Genomic DNA, 20,042 nt, shown 5'->3' with positions numbered 1-20,042 from the left:
CTGATTGTTTTTGTTGAAACAGAAAACTCGATGTTCCATTATTCAAAATAATAATTATGATAATAATAATAATAATACTTAAACGTATTTGGAACATTTAGTTTACTGATGGAAAATTCCAGAATGACCTAGTTCTACATTGTCAGCGCAAACTTTACATGATTGCAGCTGCCTGAATAAAAACTTTCGCAGCCTCATGTCGCCATCTTTAGTGAGGGACAATACGGCACATCATTTATCTGTTTTTCCTCTCTTGGCAGATATTCCACAGAAATAAATGTATATCCGCGTATGTTGAAATTCACCAATGGAATACACCGCATTGGCAAAAAATGTTCACAAGCAATCTGTTAATCGTTAACCGTCATGTTTAAAAGAGTCGCCATATTTGTTAGGGATGAAGGCTCCTCGTTCGTAAATACCATAGGGTAAATACTCCCCGAAGGACTCAAAATATGGCGGCTTCCAGGCAAGCATGAGAGTGGATACTTCTGCGTTAATCGAATGATTCTGGAGTATCGTGTCTAAACTAAACCTGTAAAAAATATCTGCTGAAGAATAGTTACTCGAATACGGTAAGTGCATATTGATTTTGAGAAAACGGCTTCCTGTAAACTATGTTTTGTTTTGACAAACGGAGCGGCCATTTTTCTTGAGGGAGCTCGAAAAGTGGGCTGATTTGTCGACAAGATGGCTGCTTCCACTGGACAGCGTGAAAAATCATAACAATTGAAGTTACGCGCGTTAATTGTACGAAGGGTATTTCTATTGTGATTGTTAAATGACATGAATAAATCTGCTGCTCTTGTATGGCACTTACCTATCCGTGCAACCTTTTAACATTAGCCAGTGCTAACGTTACGTTGAGTAATTGAAGCTGGCGAGTTAGAATATGTTAGCTTCACCATTCATGTTATTGGAGAAAGTGATACAGTCGTGTAATTTATGCAAGACGTAGTAGTATACTTGCGCTTGAGTATTGCATACACTTAAATTATTACATACTTAGGTAGGAACAATTTTCCATTTCTTTATTGAATTGGTGACAAGATGGCGACTCCCAGGGAAGCATGAAAATAGATGCCTGCTATAAATGGAGAAACTATTTCATACATATTGGCTTTATGTTTCGATGCAATGTGTACTCTCTGTTCTTACATTTCTCGCGATTAATTTCTGAATGAAGCTAAGTAAGTTGTTTGCGTCACTATTTCACCAGATGTATGTTTGCTTCTTAATTCTCAATATTTTTTTTTTTTTTCGAGTCGCCATTTTTTAAACTGGCGGAGGAGGTTTATTTGGCTGTTACAAGATGGCGACTCCCATGGAGGGGTACTCTCTAGTTTCTGAGGGATATCGGTGCAAAATGCAATTGCTATATGCGACATTTTGAAAATTGACTATAATATAATTTTTTCTTATTGATGGTAGCAGTGTATGCACGCAAGTTTGCAAGTTGAAGGACCTGGTCTTTTGTTGCAGACGGACCGGCTTTTTGTCTTCTTACGGAGCGTCTGTAAAATGGCGGCTTCCATGGATTTTAACGTTACATTTTCCTGAAATCATTTGAAATATTTGCAGTGGCTGTGGAAACCATCTCATTGGATAGATGTGAATAAAACAACTTAGTTCTCTTCTTATTGTGCGACAACAGACACTGAGTGATTGGATCCTCTGCTATTCTGCCAGCTAGCTAATTAGCCTGCTAAGTGGGATAGCTTAGCAGACGTTTTATTCATTTGGCGTAGCTGGTTAGCACTAGCATTTAGCAGGTTAGCCAGCCAGTTATTTTTGTCATTAACTATATTTTCCATCGGTTCTATCTAACGGTGGCTGAAAAGGACTGCGCGTAATATAGATATTTTCTATACCCAGAGGACATGACATCCCCTGGTTCCGCTTTGTCTGGAACCAGCGGTTCAACGCTTCAGCCGCGTTGGAAGCGAGTTCTTGGATGGTCTGGCCCCGTCCCTCGGCCAAGACATGGACACAGAGCAGTTGCTATCAAGGAGCTTATGGTGGTGTTCGGAGGTGGGAATGAAGGAATTGTTGATGAGCTCCACGTCTATAACACAGGTATGTATTTTCCTTGGACTGTAGAAAACCACAGGCTAAATCGCCTAGCTGAACCTCGTCACTTGGCATTTTCCTTACCACCTAACTAGCTGGGTATGCTCACTATGCTGGGTAGCTCATATGCTAACACAGCATTCTTAGCGGTTTTGTTGCAAGTGGCTAAATCGGCTAGCGTTAGCAGTGCTGCCTAGTATGCTTTCATCTAATGAGCAGATAGAGCTTAAATTAGCTGTGCATATAATGCTTTTTTATTTCTGTGTAAACTCGACAGTGTGTTTAATGTTACGCCTTAAAAAGTTAATTTAACGTTAATGGTTAGATATGCATCGGCAGTTTGATAGTAAGTGCTAGGTAAAAGCTTTCTTGTTAGCTGGCCATACGTTAACCTACATTTACAGTTGCGAGCTGGTTAGCTATCTAGAATGCTACCTCAAGCTATCGGTAGTCTGCATGAGTGCTGGTTGCTCATAATATTTCCAATGTGGTGAATGAATAGTGAAGTAGTGCTGAATAACGTTAATTTATTGCCATTCCGTGTAAACACCTAGCTTTTGTTTCACCAATGTCATCTACATTGGGTCCATCGACTCTTGGTAACGCAGTGTTACCCCTCAGTACCCTATCTGTACACATCACAAAAACTGTCCAAAGTGGTCCAGTAATTGTAAACATCAGCCGTGTAGCTAACCTTCGGTAGCGTTAGCCAAGCTATACCCCAGCCGTAGAGAGAAATGGCGCCATGAAGCAGAAGAAAAATGGCGGATTTGGCGTCACACAAGTCTTTCGGTTGCCATCAACTTTACAAAACATGCATCTTTTGCAAATCCGGCTTAGTATTATTATATAATTCAAAATTGATACTATTATGAGTAGTATCTGTGCTACGAGTTTTGGAAATGCAACGTTTTGCTGTCTCTACTTTTTGTAATCAACGATCATAATGCGTGATCTTAATTTCAGTGGCAGTCATCAACACTAAAGGAAAACGACAAAGTTTATCACTGACTGCTGTAAAGTTACTGTAAAACGGCTTAAACGGCAGATTGAGGGACCTGTATTGTGTGGGCGTGTCTGGTTAATGAAAGCTGTCGAAGATGGTTGTTCACCCTCTGCAGTCCATCACCAAATGTTGCACTGTACGATACACAACAGAGTTGATACTTTTCTGCACTGCATTCATCTTTTGTATTTTGTGATGTGTTTTTCTTAAGGTAGGTCGAAGGTCGTTGTTCACCCTTTACAGTCACCAAATATTATACTTTGGTACACTCACCTTAATTGATAGATGTTTTTGTCACAGCATGCCAGTAAATAAGCATTTATAATTTATCTAGCATTTAAGAAGTTAACTACCCAGTACCCATCAGCATTTTAGATTATTCCCGGCAATTTCCACATCCCTTATCCCGTGTGGATTCATCTCTGCACCACAGCATTTAGAGTGATCCGAATATGAATGCTTCCTTACGTGCAGAATAAACTGACGTTTTCATCCATCCACTTTCAGCTACCAATCAGTGGTTTATTCCAGCCGTCCGTGGGGACATTCCTCCAGGCTGTGCAGCATACGGTTTTGTGTGCGATGGTACTCGACTGCTGGTGTTTGGAGGGATGGTGGAGTATGGGAAGTACAGCAATGACCTTTACGAACTGCAGGTAAGATTACCTACTCAACACTCTTTAATTACCCCCTGTTCTCACAGTGCAGAGGTCATGGTTCCAACACAGAAGTTGGTTATTGATGGGACTGGCCTTTTGACTGCCTTCTAGAGGTGTCCTGAGAAACTGTTACTTACAGGAAATTGTAACAGCATCTAAGCAAGTGACTGTTGTGTTGCATTGGATGTTCTCTATTCTTTAAATATGCCCTCCTATTGCATCATATTTGTCTTTCAAAACAGCAGAGCAACGTGAGCGACAGAAAATAAATAGTAACACAGCATCTGACAAAACATTGTGTTGCATTGCGCTGCACATGTGGTTGTATGATGTTGATTTTTCAGATTTGTAACTGTATTTTACATGTTTCATTCTCAGGCCAGTAGATGGGAGTGGAAGAAATTGAAGCCAAAAGCCCCGAAGAATGGGCCCCCACCTTGCCCCCGTCTGGGGCACAGCTTTTCTCTAGTGGGCAATAAGTGCTACCTGTTTGGAGGGTTGGCCAATGATAGTGAAGACCCTAAAAACAACATTCCCAGGTATGCCGCAGCTGCAGCATATATTACAGTATAGCAGAAAAGAGTTGTTGTGCCTATGAGTAATAATAGCAATACATTACAGTAATGTCTTGTGTATTAGCCACATTGTGTATAAACCGCAGGACTGTTTTATGCAAGATAAAAAATTTTTTTTAAAAAAACTATATATTAACTGCCCCTGTTTATTAGATTAGATTCAACTTTATTGTCATTGTGCAGAGTTGTGGGGGGTAGTTATCACCAGGATGCAGAGCTAGAGTTCAGAGTTCAGTAGGGTGACAGCTGCAGGGAAGAAGCTTCCTCTGAACCTACTGGTTTGGGTGCAGAGAGACCTGTAATGCCTCCCAGAGGGGAGTGGGGTAAACAGGCTGTGGTTGGGGTGAGAACAGTCTTTGATTACACAAGCATCGTCTGTCCTGGATGGTCTTGATGGAGGGGAGAGAGGAACAGGGTTTTCACCACCCTCTGCACTGCTTTCCGGTCAGAGGCAGAGCAGTTGCCTTACCATACTGTGACACAGTTGGTCTCGATGGTGCAGCGGTAGAAGTTCACCAGGACCTGAGGAGACAGGTGGACCATCTTTAGTCTCCTCAGGAAGAACAGATACTGGTGAGCCTTCTTGATCAGGGTAGAGGTGTTGAGGGTCCAAGAGAGGTCCTCAGAGTTATGGGCACCCAGAAACTTGAAGCTGTTGACGCGTTCCACCTCAGTCTCGTTGATGATAATGGTGGTGTGTGTGCTAGCTTTAGACTTCCTGAAGTCCACAATTAGCTCTTTGGTCGTCTTGGTGTTGAGAGCCAGGTTGTTGTCAGTGCAACACGATGTTAGGTGCTGGACCTTCTCCCTGTAGGCCGTCTCATCGCTGTTGCTGATGAGACCAATCACTGTAGTGTTGTCTGCAAACTTGACAATGCTGTTAGAGCCATGTACAGGTTTGCAGTCGTAGGTGAAGAGGGAGTAAAGGAGAGGGCTCAGCACACATCCCTGTGGTACACTGGTGTTCAGGGTGATGGTTGAGGAGGTGTGATTATCTAACCTAACAGACTGAAGTCTGTTGGTTAGGAAGTCCAGAATCCAGTTACAGAGGGAGGTATTGATGCCTCAGCTGAAGAAATTTTGTAAAATCAATGTCATAAACCTAAGCTAATTATAAATTACAGCTTACATTTTTGGGCGTAACATTCTCTGCTTAAAAATACATTAAGAGGGCAGTGGTCTAATAATAATAAAACAAGTCACTCAGCTGTGTAAGTAATTAATTTGTATCTGCTGCAAGGTATCTAAATGACCTGTACACACTGGAGCTGCGTCCTGGCTCCTCTGTGGTGGGCTGGGACATCCCCATCACATATGGTGTGCTGCCTCCCCCACGCGAGAGCCATACTGCAGTGGTCTACACAGAGAAGGACACCAAGAAGTCACGGCTCGTCATCTACGGGGGCATGAGTGGCTGCCGCTTGGGAGACCTGTGGACCCTTGACATAGGTGGGTTAGAAAAAGAGAGTGGAAGTCAGCCATGATTGAGGGATTCTAGTGATTCAGTGATTGAGCTCAACAGCTGAAGTGGGTGGTTCATCAAACTAACAAGAGGGTCTAATCTCTTTTGCCCTCATGTAGACACTCTCACCTGGAACAAGCCCGCACTGAGTGGCACAGCTCCCCTTCCACGCAGTCTTCACTCGGCCACCACCATCACAAACAAGTAAGAGTCCCCCCGCATGATGTCCCCATGAACTTGGCTCTGTTAAAGATTCTTGGTTCTGGTCTTTGCCAAAGATTTGGTGTGACATTATGTTCTTATTTTTGTGCAGGATGTTTGTTTTTGGTGGCTGGGTGCCCCTGGTTATGGATGATGTGAAAGTGGCCACACACGAGAAAGAGTGGAAGTGTACAAATACACTGGCTTGTCTAAATTTGGGTATGAATTTTACCAAAAGCAGATATTTATTTATTTCATGACCTCAGTTCTTCCAAGCCTGCCATATCAGCATTAAAATGGTTTATGGAACTTCTGTTTTAGAATTGCTTTTGTTGTTTATGTTGAAATGTTTTTTATTTTTCCAAAGATTCAATGAATTGGGAGAATGTGTTGATGGACACCCTGGAAGATAATGTACCCAGAGCCCGTGCAGGACACTGTTCAGTGTCCATTAACTCTAGACTGTATGTGTGGAGTGGACGTGATGGGTACCGCAAAGCCTGGAATAACCAGGTGTGCTGCAAAGACTTGTGGTATCTCGAGACAGGTGACTGCGCTTTTTTCTTTTTCGTTTGATTTGCCTCAATTTTTTTATAACCCAAGGATAGTATGTATGGTTAGTGTAATGCTTAATCATCAGTTTGGGTTAATCTGTTTCTTGACTGAGATGCTACACGTTTAGTCGAACAATATCTTTTGTGCAACTAGCACCTTAACCTTTGGTGTTGGCCATCATGTCTAAATTTGAAGAAGCTGACCCAAACTGTCTCCCTGCAGAGAGGCCACATGCGCCCTCGCGTGTGCAGCTGGTCCGTGCCAACACCAACTCCCTGGAGGTGAGCTGGGGCGCGGTGCCTACGGCCGACACCTACCTGCTGCAGCTGCAGAAGTACGACATCCCCTCTGCCACAGCGGCCACCTCGCCCAACCTCAACGCCGCTACCTCTCTCCCCAGCAACTCCCCCAAGAGCCCCGCGCCAGCGTCCGCCGCACCCGCGGCCCAGAGCCTGCCCCACACTGGCATCAGCCTGATGGCCCAGGCCTCCTCCCCGACCGCATCAGGCCTACCCGTCCTGCCCAACATGCCAGGCAGCCCACTGGGGGCCTCCACTGCTCGTGGCCCAGGTGTGTGTGTGTGCATACATTTCCAGTAGAGGTTCACCATGTGACTGGCTGTCAGGTTAAAGTCAAATTAACTGGATTTTGTTTTTTGTTTTTCTGCAGCAATCCTGAAAGTGGCAGCTCCCCAGGGTGGCACTGGCACATCTATAGTAACTGTGCGTCAAGCCAACCAAGCTGGGAAGTCCCCGGTCACTGTGACGTCGCTTCCTGCAGGTGTTCGCATGGTTATACCAGCACAAACCACACAAGGAGCGGTAAGGACTACTGGCTTCCTAGATCATATGGGTCCATTTGGAATAATAAGAAATATTTTATTTGACATCATTACATCACTTTCTTTAAGTAATAAATGCTCATACTTTTTTTAACTGTCTGATGTTCTGCCCTCCACACCCTAATGCCAGGCTAATGCTTAAAGTTCTTTTATGCTTCTCTTTTTCACAGCCAATTGGAAACAGCCCTCAGATGAGTGGCATGGCAGCTCTGGCTGCTGCTGCAGCCGCAACACAGAAGATCCCGCCCTCATCCACTCCCACAATGCTAAGTGTTCCAGCTGGGGCTACCATTGTGAAGACTATGGCTGCTTCACCAGGCTCCACCACAGTCAAAATGGCCTCACCAGTCATGGTAAACTTGTTTACGTGCAGTGTTCTTATCATAGACAGATATGGACACAGCCATCTCACAGCAGACCTCGAACATCACTTAATTGTTTTTTCCCCCTCTGCTTTCCTGAATATCTTACCTGTGGACTTTCCCCAGACTGCCTTCAAGTTTCTTTTCCAGAGAATATGGTTACTTCGCTCCTATGCTCATAACGTCGTGATTGCATTGTTTTCGGAAAAAAGTTTATTACTCAGCCGTACACTGAGTTACGAGGTTATGGCGCCGTCACAAAATGTTCTATTTCTCCGAAAATAGAAAATGTTCACATAAAGGTTTAAAAACATTAAAACGTTGTCGACTTCTAGCCTCAAAGCCTCCGAACGTTCGCCTAGGCCAGGGGTGGGCAAACTGCGGCCCGCTTTCATCCGGCCCGCCGAGCATTTCATTTGGTTATCAGGCTGCTTGCCATTTTTTTTCCTGTGTTAGAGACGACGTTGGTTAGCTTTTACTGCAAACTGCTTTTCACTCTCCTTACAGAACGTTTACAATGTCAATGTCAAAACATCCTGTTAAATCGATATGATGGGCCTCTTAGTTATCTCCTTTGCAGCAGATCTAACGTGAACGTTGTGCGGCCCACCGGCCAATTTTCAAAACCCAATGTGGCCCTTGAGCCAAAAAGTTTGCCCACCCCTGGCCTAGGCCCTTGGTTATTATGGAATGTACTTGCAGTGGTTAAAAAAAAAACGAAAATATTAAGGGTCTTACTGTTGCCGAATTTGCATCTCATTTGTGAATGTGCTTGTTATTTATTTATTTATTTATTTGTTTGTTTATTTATGATTTAACTTTCTGCTCTCTGATTACTTAATTCCATTCCAGGTGAGCAACCCCGCCACCCGCATGCTGAAGACGGCCGCAGCTCAAGTCGGCACGGCAACTGTGTCCAGTCCCAACACTTCCACTCGCCCCATCATCACTGTGCACAAGTCCGGCACCGTTACAGTGGCTCAGCAAGCCCAGGTGGTCACCACAGTGGTCGGTGGGGTCACTAAGACCATCACTCTTGTGAAGAGCCCTATCTCAATGGCAGGAGGAGGAACACTGGTAGGACTCCAATTTGAAAGCCTTCAGCTGCAATGTCTGTTTTTTTTTTTTGTTTGTTTGTTTTTTTTAGTTGCGAAATATAACAATAATAAGCTGAAATAGCTTAAAGGTGCAGTTGGATGATTTTTGGTGAAGGGAGGGGAATCGTTTCTGTGTCTTGTTTTAAATGGATGTGTTGGATGGTTGCACAGAAACAGAGAAACTGAACTGTGAAATGCATAGCATTGGGAAACACTGTTTGTGATATGTTGTTTGAGTAACATCATAATCTAAGTCTTGAGGTTGACAAGAAGAGACAAAATAGTTGCTGCACATTTAACACATCAGTGTGCTTGTCTGGTCCTGCTTTGTAGATGTCGTTTGTTTGTAGTTGTAATTATGTTTATGGCTAATCTTTGTGTTGAACATGTGCAGTAGCTGTTTGCCTATCTTGTCTGCCATGCAGTCGTGTTTTAAGTGCCTGATAGCTCTTGTGCTGCAGGCTGTCTCATCAAGGGGATTTCTCCACATCATTATCTGTGTGTTACTGTAGCTAATATGGAAGAGCATGGCTACTAGCGATGCTGGTAGTGCTTCAGGTCAAGTGCATAGTGATTCATGTCCCTCAGAGCATGCATACTGCTACTAATGTCTGCCAACATTGCACTGCGCTGTACTGTCGCTTTGGATAAAAGCGTCTGCAGAATGAGTAGATGTCGTCTTTTTTTGTCGTCTCCCCCGTCTCTTGGTTGTTTTTTTTTTTTTTTTTTTTTTTAATTCAGTTTTTTTTTCTCTGCACATATAACTAAGAAATACTTGCCTCCCTTGCTCTCCCCCTCTTAATGTGTAGTTCTCTAACCTGGGGAAGGTGATGTCCGTTGTGCAGACGAAGCCAGGGCAGTCTGCCTTGACCGGACAGGCCTCCACCAACCCACTCACTCAGATCATACAGGTGTGGGCCCGCTGTGTGCCTGTGTGTGCATGTGTGTGGTAGGGTGTGCATCCGTGGAGCTCACTACAGCTGCCATCATCGGAGTCTTTCCTACCACCCTTCTGATGTGTTTTCCTGTTTTGCATTTCTTCCATTCCTTTCATGATGCTCTTTTTTAATAAAAAAATAAATGCATATTATTTTATATAATAATATGCATTGCATATTATGCTTATATTTATTATTTTTTATATTACTATTTTTATCCAAAGTGACAGAGATGTCCTAAGAAGCATTATGCATTCAGCTAGGATAAGTTTTAATACAACACAATGCTGTATATGCTTTTGTGAATAAATGTCGTTTTAAATGCAGTTTTTTTTAAGTTACCGGTAATGAGTGCTTAGTTTGTTGTGTAGTTGTATGCATATCCATTTAACTCTAGGGTCTGCCAGTCTTCCTTGTTGGCCTTTCTTTGGATAAATCTAAGTCATATTGTCATCACAGGCCCTATCTCCAAGTGTTGTTGGATAGCCCAGTGCAAATAATGCCGACCTTAATTTATGTTCTCTGTCCTGCAGACAAAAGGGCCCCTCCCTGCTGGCACGATTCTGAAACTGGTGACCTCTGCGGATGGGAAGCCCACCACCATCATCACCACCAGCCAGGCAGGGGTGGCGGGCGGCAAACCCACCATCTTGGGCGTCAGCAGCATGTCGCCGACCTCCACCACCAAACCAGGCACCACCCATATTATCAAAACCATCCCCATGTCTGCCATTGGGGCCTCTGGTAAGAGCCACACGTACCGGCCCTGTCAACAGAAACAAGTAATGTTGTTTTTGAGTAATACATGGAAAGTGAATATTTAGTTCTTACATTTTGCAAGAAAAGGCATTGTTCTACTGTGGAATTAGAGCAAATTGACAACCATAACTCCGGTATGCTCTCATAGTGTGCATTGTTCCCTGATGCTTTATTTTATTTTCATGGCGTTTTCTGTTCTTTAAATCCAGGTGTTACCAGTAGTGCTGGGATGAAGTCCCCCATCACCATTTTCACCACCAAGGCCTTCACCTCTGGCACGGGCACCCCTGGCAAGATAATCACTACTGTGCCAAAGCTGGGCGGTGCAGCAGGCCAGCAGGGCCTTACTCAGGTATCACCACCAAAACCATGCTTACTTCCAGTAGAGGATGTCTATGGGAACCGTCATTTAAAACAAGAGACAATGGAGTTGGAATTTTATATTTTGTGTAATTGTTTTTGTTCTATTCTGTTTTCTTGTAGGTGGTTTTGAAGGGAGCACCAGGTCAACCTGGGACGATCCTACGAACAGTGCCCATGAGCGGAGTTCGACTGGTTTCCCCAGTGTCCGTATCTACTGTTAAGCCAACTGTGACCACCTTGGTTGTCAAAGGAACCACAGGTAATCATTATGACTCCGGTCACTATGGGATTATTTTCCAATTGTCTGTCCATGTGTGCATGGTTCCGTCAGTTACAGCAGAACCAATTAGGTATACAGGTCAAAGGACAAGGTCGTGGGTTCATATTTGAATTATTTTTGATTGACATTTACTTTTCATGTAAGTAAATGACATGATTAGGTCAGGGGGTCATGGTCAGGTTCTGTTTCAGACATCTGAAGTATGCTATCTAAAGCATTTAGCTTTTTTACAGAAGCATGTTTTGTTGACCGTGCTACATCTCATTGTTTCATTATCCAGGGGTCACTACTCTGGGCACAGTCACGGGGACCGTCTCTAGCAGCCTGGCTGGTGGCAGCGTCACCAGTGCCAACGCCTCCCTGGCCACACCCATCACCACGCTGGGAAGTATCGCCACCCTGTCTAGTCAGGTGATTAACCCAGCAACCATCACGGTGTCTGCAGCGCAGACTAGCCTTACCACGGCAACAGCCCTCCCCACCACCTCCATACAGGTGAGTTGGCTAGTCTGTTCTTGCTTAATGACCCAGCCAACAATGTTCAGGTTTACTTCACAGATCCGATGTAAAAATAGGGTTGGGTATTTCTCACACTTTTGTTTTTTTCTTGCTTTAACTAATTATTATTTCTTTAGGTTTTTGTAATGTAGAAATCCATTTGCCTCTTACTCTGAACCCCCTTTTAAGAATACATAACCATATCAAATACCCAGACTGACCTTTTGCATCCCTTTATGTAGTCGGCAGGACAGCCTACCCAGGTGACCCTAATCACGAGCCCCAGCAGTGCAGAGGCTCAGGCGGGTCAGGACCTGCCCGTGTCCATCCTGGCGTCGCCAACGTCCGAGCAGCCCAGCTCTTCCGAGACGGCCGCCAGCGACACCTCTGGCTCGGTCACACTGGTCTGCTCCAACCCTCCCTGTGAAACGCACGAGACGGGCACAACCAACACAGCCACCACAGCCACCGTCAACATGGGCGGGACGCAGCGAGTCTGCTCCAACCCGCCCTGCGAGACTCATGAAACGGGCACTACCAACACTGCCACCACGGCGTCCTCGAACATGGGTGGTGCCACTCAGGTTTGTTCCAACCCACCCTGCGAGACGCACGAGACGGGCACAACCAACACTGCCACCACAGCGTCCTCAAGCATGGGTGCCAGATGGCCACGGTACTGGCGCCGAGAGGGTTTGCTCCACCCGCCCTGCGAGGCCGCGCAGGCGGGCACAACCAACACTGCCACCACAGCGTCCTCAAGCATGGGTGCTGGCAACCAGATGGCCACCGGTACTGCGCAGAGGGTTTGCTCCAACCCGCCCTGCGAGACGCACGAGACGGGCACAACCAACACTGCCACCACAGCGTCCTCAAGCATGGGTGCTGGCAACCAGATGGCCACCGGTACTGCGCAGAGGGTTTGCTCCAACCCGCCCTGCGAGACGCACGAGACGGGCACTACCAACACAGCCACCACAGCGTCCTCAAGCATGGGTGCTGGCACTCAGACGGGCACCAGTACCGCGCAGAGGGTTTGCTCCAACCCGCCCTGCGAGACGCACGAGACGGGCACTACCAACACTGCCACCACAGCGTCCTCAAGCATGAGTGCTGGCGACCAGACGGCCACCGGTACCGTGCAGAGGGTTTGCTCCAACCCGCCCTGTGAAACCCACGAGACGGGCACTACCAACACTGCGACCACAGCTACCTGCAACCTGGAGACTGGAGAAGGCGCAGGTAAGTGCTCAGGGCGTGGTCAGCAAAGCATCCTTGACGGGGACAAGTGCAGGGTTCTTCCTGTGTGGTTTAGTTATTTTTTTGGTTGACCAAACTAATGCTTACCATGTTCTGCTTCAGATTGGCATTGAGTGTGTGACGTCAGTAGTCTGACCGTGTGTGTGTCTGTGTATAGCCCAGCAGAGTACAGAGTCTTCGGAAGCAACCAGCAGCACAGAGGTGCCCTCAACATCGTCCACGGCAGCTGGATCCAGTCGAGCGGTCACCACAGTTACTCAGGCCACACCCGCACCTGGACCCTCGGTTCCTGTAAGTGTTCACCTCACTACAACTCCTTTCAATTTGACACCACTGTCTTTGCAAGCATCGAAGTAACGACAGTTTAAATGTTAGTAAAGGTTTAGATTAGTAAGGACTAATTAAATTGTCTCTGGTTGACTAGGAAAATAATGTACAGGTAAATATTGTTTGAAATAGGACTTTATTCTGCATCAGTTTGTGTGCACACGATGAACGGTTAATAATCTTTTCTCTCTTCGTCTGCCTCCATTAGTCCATCTCGTCCATCGCTGAGTCGTCGGGTGCCGTACCAGCAGAGCTCACTCAGGACGAGCTGACTGCAGCGGGCAGCTCCGAGGCTGTGGCGTCTGAGGAGCCCATGCAGACAGACTGCCCACCAGAGGGTGCCATGCCCATGGAGGAAGGAGATGCTGCACACACAACTCAGGTACTGCTGCTGCTACACACACACAGGGCAATTTTGAAATTGGCTTGTTGTGATCATAGATAGCAGTACAGACTGAATTTAAGAATAGTTTTGAGGGACATTTTTTAATGTTCTTAAAACAGAAGTGTATGTCAACTTGAAATGAGGGAATACATATCACACTTACAAGCTAACAGTGTGTATTGGTTATGCTTTCTTCATAAGCTTTGTTGTCTGACTGAGTTCATGGTGTTTAACAGTTAACATTACACAAACTCATCCTTACTTCCACCCCCAACCCTACTAGAGCTACATGTTGCTGGAAGCATCCTCTACCCAGCATTTCGGCATGTTGAGCTCCCCTCTTCTCACGCCTCTTTCTCTTCATGATGTCCAGATGGCGGAGTCCGCATCCCAGGAGGCCGAGGCCCTGGGCCTGCCCCCAGAGCTCATGTCTGAGGGCCAGACCACCACACTGATGGTGACTGGCCTGACCCCCGAGGAGCTGGCCGTGACCGCCGCGGCAGAGGCCGCAGCACAAGCTGCCGCTACGGAGGAAGCCCAGGCTCTGGCCGCCTCTGAGGAGGCCCAGGCCCTGGCCATCCAGGCAGTGCTGCAGGCCGCCCAGCAGGCTGTCATGAGTGAGTACTGGACTAATGGAGCTCCACAATGAGGGTCTCTCTCCTGACTCTGAGGAGGCTGCCAGGCCCTGGGGCCATCCAGGCAGTGCTGTAATGGCCGTACTGGACTAATGGAGCTCCACAATGAGGGTCTCTGACTCAGACGTTTGAGAGTGATAAAATCCTTGAGGAGACGTAACTTTTCTGCCAGGCGGGTTGGGTTATGCCTGGGCAGTAAATTAAATATTCTGCCAAGGCGTGGATTTTGGTGTGAATAGTAATGCTGCTGTGCAGTGCTGTGAGCAATGTTTGGGTGCATCTGAAAGAAAAAGATAGGCCCACCAATGTAAAAAGTTTTGTAGCTCTGGCAATACTGTGTAGTTTCTCGGTGTCCGGTATGTGATCGATTGACAACTGCTGTAAAGTTGACTTGGTATTGGGCGTTGGCTTGATGCTCACGCTTTCTCTTGTTCCTCCCCAGGCGAGGGCAACACTGGCTCAGAGCAGCAGACCCACACCATCCCCATCGTGCTCACCCCGCAGGAGCTGGCGGCACTCGTTCAGCAGCAGCAGCAGCTCCAGGAGGCCCAGGCGGCCGCCCAGCAGCAGGCACAGGAGCAGGCTGCGCCCACCGAGGGCCTGGCCCCCGCCGACAGCCTCAACGACCCCGCCTCCGAGAGCAACGGCCACGGTGACATGGCCGCCGCCGTCTCCAGTGCTGTCGCCGGGTTGCTCCCCAGCACCGCTGCTGAGAGTAAGACCAGACGCTCAGAGCTGTGTTTAGAGTTCTCACACACAGTGCCGTAATTCAGGCATGGGCCAATAGATAATAAATAGTAGTAATAATACTTTTAATTAGTAAAGCCCTTTTCAAGACACTCGAAGATGCTTTACAGTTTTCATGTAGATGCATAACACACAAGATATGAGCAAGGCTACCTAAACACACACAAACACTCAGGTACATGGATAAAGCAGAAGACAAAACATAACCAAGGCAAAGATATAATTGCATGCAATGGCTTTGAAAATGACTGATCTTTTTTCTGAAGATTTTTTCCTGAATCTTCAGGTCCTAGTATTCACATTCTGTTTTTGCTGTGCTATAAATTTCAGTGCTTTACTCTTGAATTGAAGTCTAGACATAATATGTAACCAGCCACTGTTTTTACCTGTCTTTGTAGCATTGGCGCCATCCAACACCTTTGCAACAGTAGCAGTAGCCAGCCCCGCCAAGATGCAGGCTGCAGCAACACTGGCTGAAGTGGCCAATGGCATCGAGGTAATGGACAATTGTCTGAGCATGGTCAATCCAGCCATATAGTTATGTGACAGATATTTGATACTTCAAACTGCCATTACTATCATTATCCAATTCCAACTATCAACTATCCAATTAATTACTCAATACTAAAATTGTTTTTAATATTGTTGGGAGTCATTGGGACTATTGTTGGGAAGGAATAAAGAAATGTCCGTGCTTCCTGGTCTTGCAGAAGCAGAGTGCTCCTCCTGCCCCAGTCCGAGTCCCAGTAAAGAAAGAGAACCAGTGGTATGACGTGGGAATCGTCAAGGTGACCAACATGGTGGTGACGCATTATTATATACCGGGAGGTGACTCTGCCTACTCAGAGGTGAGAGACTGTTAAACCCAGCCTTTTGTTCATGTTTGCACAAATGCCTTGGATGTTTATGTGCCATGGCAAGTCAAATACAAGTTGTTCAAATACATATTGCTGAATAATTTTGTTAATGTCTTGTAGGATGAATAAAAGGATTGTATTTAAAGTTTGCAAAATATTTGTATTTTTTTGCTGAGCACTATAACACAAGCTGATGTATGTATGTGCGTTTTTAGGATGACTCGGGAGCCATGCCCGACTACACTGAAATGAAGAGGATGGAGTTGCAGCCAGGCACAGCATACAAGTTCCGAGTAGCGGGAATCAATGCCTGCGGCCGTGGCGCCTTCTCAGAAATATCCGCTTTCAAGACCTGCCTGCCAGGCTTCCCAGGGGCACCTTGTGCCATCAAAATCAGCAAGGTGAGGGAGAATTTACCGCTACTCGCTTACACCGGCTCTGGTCTCTACTGATCTTCTTTGTGACCATAACTAAACTCGTATTCATAATCACATTTCTGTGACCATGCATTATCCCTTACCTCCCATACTTAGTTCTTTTTGAACTGAAGCATCATTTCGTCCATCTTCTGTTTCTCTCCAGAGCCCAGACGGTGCCCACTTGACGTGGGAGCCGCCGTCGGTCACGTCGGGCAAGATCATCGAGTACTCTGTGTACCTGGCCATCCAGAGCTCGCAAACCACCGAGGCCAAGCCGTCGGCGCCAGCCCAGCTGGCCTTCATGCGGGTGTACTGCGGGCCCAGCCCGTCCTGCCTGGTGCAGTCCTCCAGCCTGTCCAACGCACACATCGACTACACCACCAAGCCTGCCATCATCTTCCGTATCGCCGCACGCAACGAGAAGGGCTATGGCCCTGCTACGCAAGTCCGATGGCTCCAAGGTGGGTCCCGTGCTCCATTTGTGAACATTTGAAGGGCTCGCTGTTGAGTCCAATAGATTCCTTGGCCGTGTCTTCCAACCATATGTGACCCTGCAAGGCGAAACCAGTCGTTTTGGTAAAATTTACACAATTAAGTTAATGTGCTCACATGAACGGCCATTGACTAAGCTTTCAAACAATATGTATATCCGAGGGTATTGCAAAAACTATCGCTAAGATAACCACATTCAAAGTTGGCATGGTTCTCCTGTCACGATACGCCAGAAGAGGAGAAAATCACCTTTTTAAGTAAATTGTCACGTGCGATAGTGTGAGGACACAGCTATCATTAGCCTTACGGTAGTGTGACTTTGAAGCGGGTGACTGACTATGTCCAGTTTCATCAACCGAGTGAGTGTCTTTTTCTGCCCCCTAGTTAATACCTGGGACGGTCATAAGGTGTCACTATAGTGTTAATGTATTTTGGGGGAAGTAAGGTGAGAAAAAGTTCTGTGTACACAGATTGTGTAGGCTAAAGGCCCACTTTTAAAATGTGCTACGTCAAAGGAATACTTCTCCTGGTCCATAAAATGACGCCAGTATATTTCTAAAAGTTCGCGCTTTTGACCGTTCGTGCACTGAAAGGCAAGTCTTTTCACATTCATATTCGGTTACATCTGCCAAGAATGATAGAGAGCTTACACATTGAGTAACGAGTAGCCTAATGAGTAAATTTTAGCTCTACCATAAAACCTTATAGCGGCGTGGACAAATGGAATGACTGCTAATGTGTTTAATCTTCACCTAAATAAAGTCAGGGTTTAACAGTCAAAACGTATGTTTATCCGTGAAATTTGTTCACAATATGAAAGTGTAGACTGTATATTGTCGAATTATGCGAAAACGTGAAATTCGCCATTTTAACCCGTACTATTGTTTATCGTGGATTTTCTCAAAATAGCACTGTGTGCAAGACGACTGGTTTCGCCTTGCAGGGTCACATATCTGGTGTATCTCTGTCACTAATTGTCGGTTACATTGTTATTAATGGATGCTTTTTTTTTAAAGCTTTTATGCTTATGACGCTTATTTGAATTTCAGAGTCAAGCAAAGATGCTGCAGCCAAGCCGGCTGCCAAGAGAGCAGTGTCCTCCCCAGACGTGTGAGTTTTCAAAAATCACATTTATCTATGTTTCCTACATCTGTACCCTGTAGTAACCTCCTATGCTTGGCACTGTAGTAGCACTGAAGCAGGTGTACGTGTGTGTGTGTGTGTGTGTTTGGTTTTTGTCAGCACTCATGTTGTGTGTTTTCTCTTTTCCAGGAAAACTGGTCCTAAGAAGGCGCGGATGGATCAATGAGGCAATGTTGAGGCCTGTGCCCCCTACCCCCCCTCTCTGCATCCCTCTGCCTCCTCCCCAACCCTTTAGCGACTTTAGAGACTACAGGCACAAACACCATGGAACATTTACTGTACCCAGCCAAGCAGTGTGTGTGTGTGTGTGTGTGTGTTTTTTTTTTTTCTCTTTCTCTCAACATTTGGCATTGCATCATTTTTACCTTTTTCAGCTGTGAACAAAAGAAATGATCAAGTACGTTTTACTTTTGTTTCCTCTTTTTTGGCGAAAACCCCACCCCCTTCACTCACACACACACACACTTTTTTAAGCGATAGGTGGCATTCCGGAAAAAAGAAAAACCAAAAAAAAAAGCCTTTCTCTTCTGCCAAGTCTTCCTCTTCTTTTTTTTTTTTTTTTTTTGGCCTTCCTGCATAATTTCCTAAGTATGCCATTTGCTCCTGGCAGGATTTGATTAGGTGAGCTTTTTACAAACAGCATGCCAGGCTGCTGCCAGCTGGCTCAGGATAAGGAGGAAACTGAGCAACTCTGGCAAAACAGGCAGAGGACTGCAGGGGTGGACATTTCATCCAACAACTTGCAAACCTAAAGTAAAACAAAGCACTTGTCCATACACACACACACACATGCGCACACACACACACACATTGGACACTTCTCCTCCCCCCCTTTTTTTTTTCTTTCTTTTTTTCTGGTGGAAGGACCGCCAACCTCCCACTCAAAACAGAACACATGGAGACGTTAACACTGAACGCGTGCAGCTCTGGAATCCTGGTTAAGGCATCAGTGTGCACCGGTGTGAGAGGAGACCCGTTTGGGATGTTGCCACCATGACGTGAACGGCGGAGTGGACAGGATCGAGTAGAGACAGACTTTGTTACAACCAAGACCTGCAGTATATATTCACATACACGCCACATGCAAACATGCACACCGAAACAGAAAAAGAAAAGAAAAAAAACTTCCCAAAAAATTAGAAAGCTATGATGCAGAATATCTTTGTGTAGTTTATTTTTGTATTTTTACGCTTTTCTCTTGTGTGTATGTGGATGTCAAGTGTGTTTTTTTTTTTTCATTTTTTTTTTTTTTTTTTTAATAATCCCTGTAGTTATGTCAAACCTGGGCTCGGAAAGGACATCATTTTAAAATCTCAGTTGGACCTGTTCATTGTTATTGCAAGAAAAGAGAAGGGGCTTTTGTACTTTGATTCGGCACGTAGATGAAATAGGAACGAAGGGAACTTGGACCTGGACCCAGGGAAAAGGGGGGTTTTACCCTTCTTGTGTTTTTCTTTCTCCCCTCCTGTTTATGACTTTTCAAATGCTCGTCATTAATTTAGTGGACATGTATGCCAAACATGGAATTGTAAAGTATATAATAAACTAAATCTGTAACTCATTTTTGACCACCCCCCCATCCCCCTAAGCATACCTTGATTTTGTTTTTCCCCAGACCTTGGTGTCCATTTAATGCTTTTTAAAATATATATGTATAAATATATATATATTACAGGCTCTAAGACTTCATGAATCCTCCCTCAACTACGTTTTTAGAAATGTTATAAACAATTTTTAGATATCTTTTCTTTTCCCTTTCTGTCCCTTACCCTCGGCTTATTTTGTGAAGGAAAATTACCTGTGAAGCTCTGAAATAAATTTTTACCTTCATTCTTTTTGGGACTCCATATTTTACAGACTGCGTAAAAGCAAAGAGTTTACTGTGGGTCAAGATTCCAGAAGTTTCCCTGAAGGCAGTGTGTTAGGGAAAGAAGGGGGTGAGTGTAGTGAGTTGCCAAGTCTCGGTACTGCATTGTGGATACAGTTGTAAAGGAGTCTATTCACACTATAAAAAAAGTTATGAGACATTTGGGCCTTTTTATATAATTACCTGTAAGAGGAAGAAGTTGTTTTTACATGTTAGTCATCTCTTTTTGTGTTGGAAATATTTG

At 45.4% G+C, this 20,042-nt stretch overlaps 1 protein-coding gene across 4 annotated transcripts; it reads left to right on the top strand.

The window, feature by feature from the left end:
* Nucleotides 1-143: 143 nt before the first annotated feature.
* hcfc1a (host cell factor C1a) lies at nt 144-19,391 on the top strand. Of its 4 annotated transcripts, XM_048254040.1 has the most exons (29): nt 145-575; nt 1,876-2,076; nt 3,584-3,732; nt 4,114-4,274; nt 5,551-5,759; nt 5,892-5,976; nt 6,086-6,192; nt 6,341-6,520; nt 6,751-7,098; nt 7,198-7,349; nt 7,540-7,722; nt 8,584-8,808; nt 9,638-9,739; nt 10,300-10,510; nt 10,735-10,877; nt 11,009-11,147; nt 11,449-11,663; nt 11,909-12,326; nt 12,435-12,908; nt 13,084-13,217; nt 13,462-13,635; nt 14,012-14,255; nt 14,716-14,988; nt 15,419-15,516; nt 15,731-15,868; nt 16,093-16,278; nt 16,460-16,757; nt 17,838-17,898; nt 18,061-19,391. In XM_048254040.1, exons 2-29 carry the CDS (start codon nt 1,881-1,883, stop codon nt 18,095-18,097), a joined length of 5,340 nt encoding a protein of 1,779 aa, XP_048109997.1. In that variant the 5' UTR covers nt 145-575; nt 1,876-1,880; the 3' UTR covers nt 18,098-19,391. The 4 variants fall into 4 exon arrangements, with proteins under 4 accessions (XP_048109994.1, XP_048109997.1, XP_048109996.1 ...); XM_048254037.1 differs by having other exon boundaries at nt 144-575; nt 11,909-12,908; XM_048254039.1 differs by lacking the exon at nt 145-575 and adding an exon at nt 657-750 and having other exon boundaries at nt 11,909-12,908.
* The last annotated feature ends 651 nt before the right edge of the window (nt 19,392-20,042 follow it).

Source organism: Alosa alosa, chromosome 10 (genome assembly GCF_017589495.1).
Source record: "Alosa alosa isolate M-15738 ecotype Scorff River chromosome 10, AALO_Geno_1.1, whole genome shotgun sequence".
In the NCBI taxonomy this organism is placed as follows: Eukaryota; Metazoa; Chordata; class Actinopteri; order Clupeiformes; family Clupeidae; genus Alosa; species Alosa alosa.
Note: the sequence above shows the minus strand (reverse complement) of the source record. Positions and strands in the feature narration are given on the sequence as shown.